Source organism: Nelumbo nucifera, chromosome 1, assembly GCF_055504915.1.
Source record: "Nelumbo nucifera cultivar China Antique chromosome 1, China Antique-T2T, whole genome shotgun sequence".
Classification (NCBI taxonomy): Eukaryota; Viridiplantae; Streptophyta; class Magnoliopsida; order Proteales; family Nelumbonaceae; genus Nelumbo; species Nelumbo nucifera.
In genome coordinates, this window is record NC_142649.1 from 29,538,484 (window position 1) to 29,545,705 (window position 7,222).

At 42.1% G+C, this 7,222-nt stretch overlaps 1 protein-coding gene and 1 non-coding gene across 2 annotated transcripts; one reads left to right on the forward strand and one right to left on the reverse strand.

The window, feature by feature from the left end:
- Positions 1-4,370: 4,370 nt before the first annotated feature.
- LOC148803067 (small nucleolar RNA R71) lies at positions 4,371-4,475 on the forward strand. Its single transcript, XR_016081677.1, has one exon. It is a non-coding gene; the product is annotated as a small nucleolar RNA R71 (small nucleolar RNA).
- A 21-nt stretch (positions 4,476-4,496) lies between these two features.
- On the reverse strand, positions 4,497-4,859 carry LOC148803068 (uncharacterized). The gene has a single exon (XM_088891076.1). It carries the CDS (start codon positions 4,857-4,859, stop codon positions 4,497-4,499), a length of 363 nt encoding a protein of 120 aa, XP_088747202.1.
- Positions 4,860-7,222: the final 2,363 nt, after the last annotated feature.

Sequence of the window (7,222 nt, forward strand, 5' to 3'; positions counted from 1 at the left end):
GGTGGTTATCAAGGATCCCGGGGTGAGCTTAGATGCGTAAACTAGGGCAGTTATCAACTCGTGGAGGGACCTCGGCCTCGAGATCAAAGATTTCTTGGCGGAGGAGAAGCTTGTGCGAGCTGGTCTGAGCCCTCCTGGTAAGTTTCCACCTTGGTTTTTTACTTTAAGGTTCTTTTTAGTTCGCGGCCAACCTTTTGCTCTTGTAGTTACCATGCCAGAGGTTAATGCCAAGGACCTTCTCAAAAGCACTCAGAGAGGGAAGAAGAGGAAGGCTTCGAAGAAGCCTCGCCGGGAGGCTGACCCTTCAGCCCCTGCCCCATCCGAAGTCCTTGTCGTGGAGCCGATCTCTGCCGAGCTCCCCGAGGAGGAGGTCCATCCTCAACCCCCCGTAGTGGACCTGGATGAAAACCAGGAGAAGGATGCTCAGCCTCATGAACCAGGGAGCACTTCTGTACCCAAGCAGGAAAGCGTCCAACCTTACAAGCTGGAGAGCACTTCTGCACCGAGGCCCAAGTCCTCCAAGGAGAGCATAATGACTCTTCGGCTCAGAATGCGCAAGAGCAGGGATGTCGCCTTTCCTGACGAGGTCGCAGAGTGGGCTGACATGTCTACAGCCATGCTCGGAAGCCGAGCCGTCAGTTATTGCATGGTGGTAAGTATCTTACTTTACATTTTATTTCTTTGTCAATTTTAAATGTACTTACCTCGGTTTTATTTGCTAGGTGAACTCCGACATTCATCCGTTGATGTGTCAATCTGAGATCCGTCCGAAGCAAGCTCGGGAAGCTGAGGAAAAGGCACGGCAGCTTCATCACGAACTGGACATAGCTCAGGGCAAGATACATCGGGCCAAGAATGGAGCTCGTAGCCAGCAAGAGCTGATCTTGGTCATGACTGAAGAGAAGGAGAAACAACAAGAACTAATCTCCGCACTGACCAAGGAAAAAATGAAGCAACAGGAGCAAATCTCAATGTTGACCAAGGAGAAGGCAAAGCTTCAACAAGAGATCGAGAATCTTGAAGCGATGATCCAAGAGTGGACTAAGATCTTTGAGACCGCCATCCAAGAGGCGCGAGCTGAAGAAAGAAGCCATGCCATCGAATGCTTCAAGGAATCCTTGGAGTTCCACGATCACCAGGTCGAATATGAATCGATCTCCTATCGTTCCGGTATCAAGATGTGCAGGTACTTGGTGCGGTAGAAGTTCCTCGATCTTGATTTCGGAGTCGTCTCTATGTCGGGCCTTACCCCCAAGGTGGCAAAGGCGGTGAACGAAGAGCCCAGCTCATTAGAGGAGGAAAGCGGCGATGAAGTCGAAGAGGTGGGCCCCTCGAGTCAAGAGGACGTGGAAGAGCACATGGAGACCGACCCGGCTGACAATCCTCATGAGTGATTCTGGCTTTTTCTTCTTTTTGTGTTTTGGATGTACCCCGAGGCCACCGAGCTTGGGTTACAATGAAATCTTTGTACCTACACTCTTTTTATTAATGAAATACAAACTTTTCTGAGCAATCATTGTGCAAAAATATTCTAAGTGTAAATAACTCCCGATCTGGGCAACAAGTGTATAGGTTACCCGACTTGTCGAGCTACCGAACTGGACAACAAGTAAGGATAACCAAAGTAAAAAATTTATCTAAGTGTTTGTTACCCCGAACTGTCTACTTGGACTATTAGTAGGGGCAACTTTATGTAATGAACGCCGAGGTGAGTGGCATTGTAGGGTATATACCCGATCTGTCCGTGCATGGGCTACTCATTTAAATGTCGATTGTCCCTAATGGGCCCAACCTGTTGATATATGCCAAAGTGGGCTAGACATCGTAGGGCTCACACCTGAGCTGTCTTTGCTTTAGGCATTAGAAGTACTTTTCCTATGTCGAAGAGGCGACTAGGACTTATATGCCCATGCTGAGGAGGCGACTAGGACTAAGAGGAACTCAGATCTGAACTGTTGCAGATCTGTTGTAGCAGAATTCAGATCTGAACTCAGATCTGAGTGCTAATCTGAATTCTCAATTGCCCCTCTTTTTGTTCATATGATCTCTTTTTTTTCTCCTTTTCACTCTATATTTTTTTTCTTTTTGTAATGAAAAAATAAATAAATAAAAGGCTGAAACACAAACTAACTAAGTCTTTTCGGCAGAGTGTTGCAGGTCTGAGTTCTGCTGATCTGAGTGTCGAATGCAACTCAGATCTACAACACTTATGTTGTTATGAATTTTTCTTCTTTTTTTTTTCTTTTTGAAGGTAACAACACCAAGATTGAAAGGAAATCCAATATACCTTTATTAAAATGAAACTGAAACAACGAAAGGAAGTAATCTACTAAAGAAAGAAGAAATATAATTAAATCAGTACAGCTATTGCATTCAAAGCTAAAATATAAAATGAAGCAATTAAAACCATCTATGAATGCAATGATGACTGAGACCAGATTAAGAATGCCTATTGTTTCTTAATATTGCTTCCCTAAATCCCCGGCAACGGCGCCAAAAAGTTGATGTGTGGCTCATTGTGACACTAGCAAGGGCACTAGCCGTTCAAGTAATAAAGTAGTGAGTGAAGTATCGTTCCCACGAGAATTTAGGAAATAAGTATCAATACGAATTGAGTACTTCTTATCTGATTAACAAATAAATCAAAACCTTAATGAAAGCTAAAAATCCTAAATTAAAACCTATCTAAATCATTGGCCCAATTGCCTTCAAATCAGGTTAGAAGAGTAAGCTGTAAAAGTCTATCTCAGAATTCAGCAATCTATCAATTTGGATCATTCGAATAAATCATGATTAAGCCTTGGTTTGGTCAGGCCTCAAGCTCATGAACAGCCTCTTTTGAGTGCATGTTCAATCTATGCATGAGTGATGATCCCCATATCTCTATCAAGGATCTAATCCTCATGCATGCATTTCTTCAAACACATCTAAGGCATCAATTCAAAACTGAATTGATCACCAACTGAATTATGCAAGTTATCTCTAATCTTGCATCCAATTCAGTTCTTGAATAGTAGATCTGAATGCCTAGAGTCTCTTTCAAGCACTCTAGGAATTCCAAGCTTTAGATCCATTCAGCCAATCTGAAAATTGCAGATCTGAATTCTCTTTCAAGCAATTCAGATCTTGCAATCTCAGATCTGAGAATTCAGATCTTGCAATCTCAGATCTGAGAATTCAGATCTGAGTTTTGAAGATTAATTGGCCGAATTAATCTACAAAAACACCCTTATTCAAAAAACTTCAAGTACAATTCATAACCATTCGAATGAATCAAAAAGAATTAGATTGCTGAACTGAAATTTTACAAGCTGAAATACATCAAGGAAGAATGGAAGAAGGAGAAAAAAGAAAGAAAATATAACAAAGAAACAGAATTCAAATTAAAGGAGAATGAAACTACAATTGAGTTATTACAAAGGATCTTTGAATCACAAACCCCAAATTTCGAACTCACCTTCTCTTCTAGCTTGCTTGTCTTGAACTTCCTTCAGCCCTTCTTTTTCTTCTTCCTTGCGCCTAGCCTTCTTCTCTTCTCTTCTCTCAAGGTGGTCGAACCTCTAAGAGTGGGAGAGCCATCCTCTCAAGCAATTGAACACCTCTCCCCCCTCCTAGAGGCCTCCTTATATAGTTTTTCAAGGGGGCTCTTGCCCCTTCTTGAAGCCTCTAGAATAGGGTGTATTACACCCCTTTCTTGAACTTTCTAGAGCTCTCTTGAAAGCCTCCTAAGGGCTGCTATTTGGGCTGCACTTAGGCTCTCTCTTAGCACATGAGAGCTATACATTGAACTGCTCTTTTGGGCTGAGAATGGACCTTCCTTGCTGGGCCGAATTCTATTCTTAGCTAGGCTTTCTTTTCTTGGGTTTTCTCAAGGAATCCACTTGCTCTTCTTGGGCCGAAGTGCTCTCTCTTGCTTCCACAACCGGGCTGGGCTGAATTTGGTCTTTTTGAACCTTCTTTTCTTGCCTTTTTCCTTCATTTTCTTGGATTAATTACCCCTGGAACTTATTCTTAGCATTAAGCTAAATTAAGGCAAAAATTAATAAAATCAGCATAAAAATCCATGCTAAAGTCCTCAAAAATTATAGATAAATTGTAGGTTCATCACTGCAACACTAAGATTGTCTAATTTTTTATTCAAAGTAGCAAGCTGAGCAGATAAAGCTGAAAAAGAATCTAGATGATGCACTCCCCTTCGATCAGCTCGGTCATTATTCCATTGGTAGCTATTTGATACCATCTCTTCCACTAGATCATAGGCTTCCTCTGGAATTTTCCTCATGATTGTGCCTCCTGCAGTTGCATCAATAATGGAGCGATTAGATGGAGTAATACCATTATAAAAAGTTTGAATTTGATGCCAAACTGGTATTCCATGGTGAGGACACTTCTAGTATCTCTTTAAATCATTCCCACGCCTCATACAAAGATTCCCTCTCTAGTTGAACAAAAGTAGTGATATCATTGATCAACTTTGTTGTTTTAGAGTGAGGAAATTACTTAGCCAAAAATATTTGAGTCAAGTCGTTCCAAGTAGTGATACTTCCTGCAGGGAGTGAGTTAAGACAATCCTTAGCTCTATCACGTAATGAGAATGGAAAAAGTCTAAACCTAATAGCAGCATCGCTAACTCCATTATGCTTGAATGTGTCGCATATTTCCAAGAAGTTAACGATATGTGCATTAGGATCATCACTCGGCAACCCACTAAACTGAATACTCGTTTGGATCATTTGGATAATCGCAGGCTTGATCTCGAAATTATTGGCTTGAATCGTTGGCTTGCAAATGCTAGAAGTAGCCCCATCAATTGTTGGACAAGCATAGTCCAAAAGAGTTCGATTTGCTTCGTCTACCATCTCTTCCTCAACTACTTTTTTCGGTTCACCTCCTTCAACCCTCTCTCTCTCTCTCTTTACTTTTGTTGGCTCTTTGCAGTATGTGAAGGGTTCTCTCTATTTCAGTGTCAAATTTTGCTAGTTCTTCGCCTCTAGTGCGTGTCATACACTAACTAGTCTGAACACAGCAAGAATTTGAACACATTAAATAAAGAGTAAAATCCAAATTAACCAAGGTTAACAAGTTCTAATATTATTTTAGGATTAAATCCCCGGCAACGGCACCAAAAACTTGATAGCTATAATTATATAACCCTAGCAAGTGCACTAGTTATCAAGTAGTATAAAGATATTGTTCCCATAAGGATTTAACAAAATAACTATTAGAACTATAGCTTCCCACAATTATTTGGACAACCGAATTTTGGATCTAACAATAGGAACTACTGAAAATTAAAAATAGAAAAAGAAAAGAGATAAAAACAAAGGCAATCAATGATTGAACTTGCAATGATTTAACTAAAAGTGCTAGGACTATTGGTCCACCTAACCTTTCCAAAGAATATCAATTTATTAAATTAACCAGGATATATCAAACCTACTTCTATCAAGTAACCCTTCGATTCCTCGATTAGAGTTCTCGAGATAGAAAGTGCATTAAGTTCTGTGAAAAACCTATATCATCAGATGAATCATGTATATATATTCCTATATACCATTCAATTCACACTATGAGTTATTTAGTCTATCATATGAATTCCCCTTCCGGTTCATTCACATAAACCAAATCAACTAAGAGGTGGCCAAGCTCCTAATTGCATTATGCATAATAACTCATAGACAATATGAAAATAAAAATAGCTTGGTTGAATTAAATAAAAATCAATCCATAGTCGTGGTTAGGCTTTTCATAGCCCCAGCTATAAATAAACTAGTTCGTGATAAAGAATATTAAACAAACAAGGTATAAGAAAGAACTCTTGATGTCGCCCTTGAAGTTGAGATCGATGAGCTCGTCTTCTCCTTGTCGCCACCTTCTTCTCCTCCTGGGTTGCTGACTGCTTCCTTGAAAGCTGAAGCTCTCTTGGAGGACTTTTGATTGCTCCAGAGATTGATTGATACCTTCTTTCATGCCCTGAATCGAAATACAAGAATAATGAGTCCAATTAAGTACTAATTAAGTATAAAAGATTGAATATTTAGGGATAAAAATATGTTAATTTTTATTCTTATCAGAGATCTTCGGGGTTGCCATGCAGTGGTCGGTCAATATTACCCGAGCTAGTGCCCTTTGGAACTGACCCGGTACAAATGCCGAAGTGCCTTGTACCAAGTCATCAAGCTGATTCTACTCGACTGCAGGGGGAATCACAAAGGGTTTAGCAAAGGTTGCACCCACCGTAGGAGGGAGTGGGGCATTCACTGGTGCAACGACTCGAGGAACGTTTAGTGTTGGAATCCCATCTGCAAAGAGAAGCACAGTGAACTATCCAATACACTCGGTTGGGACCTGAGGTTGCCCCCTAGAGACGTTAATTTCAGCATTCTGTCCGGCATTACTGGAGGATGCCATGGATGCTTTTTGAGCAAATAGGCTTCTTGTACCGTTTCCCACAAACGGCGCCAAATGATGTAGCGTAATCCGGCTGCTCCCAGCTGAAGGTGATCTAGCTTCCAGTAGACAACGGACTCAGTTGATTTGCAAAAAGCGAATCAGAGAACCCGGGGTTGCTTACCCGGCGAGGTCGCTCCGATGCTTAAGTTAGTACTTGGTTGCGAGCTGATAATTGCTTAGAATGCAAGAGGGATAGAGAGCAGAGATTACACGTACCTTTCACCCCCGGGGGATGGAGCCTTTATATAGTGGAGCCTTCGCGGGTTTCGCGGAGCGGTTCCGGGATCCTCGTTACGATGAGGTCCATTTCCGCGTTAATTGGGGATAACGCTACCAACTGGTAAGTATCATCACTTCCGCCCGAATCGGATGGGGGAGATAATGCTAGCTGTTACGAGGCGTGATCCCGTAAGGTGTGGAATCTAGTGGCGAGATCTTCGGGGTTGCCATGCAGTGTTCGGTCAATATTACCCGAGCTAGTTCCCTTTGGATCTGACCCGGTACAAATGCCGAAGTGCCTTGGAACCGAGGTGGTTCTGATGTGGTCGTGCCCCGAGGTGGGCTTGCCTCGAGGTGGTTTAATTATCCGAGCTCGATTCGTTGTAGAGTTGGTGCGACAGACTGAGCTGTCACCCTGCTAGTTAGGTCGTGTCCACGTGTCCTCCTATTACTAGGTCGGGCCAAATCACCCTCCAACAAGAATCACACCTAGGTTATCAGAAGGGTGGAGGAAGAAAGAGGAGTTTGGATCAGCCATCCAATCAATACC

What these genes read in the sequence shown, in the direction of transcription:
- LOC148803068 (XM_088891076.1), bottom strand. Translation starts at nt 4,859, where the DNA reads ATGGTAGACGAAGCAAATCGAACTCTTTTGGACTATGCTTGTCCAACA.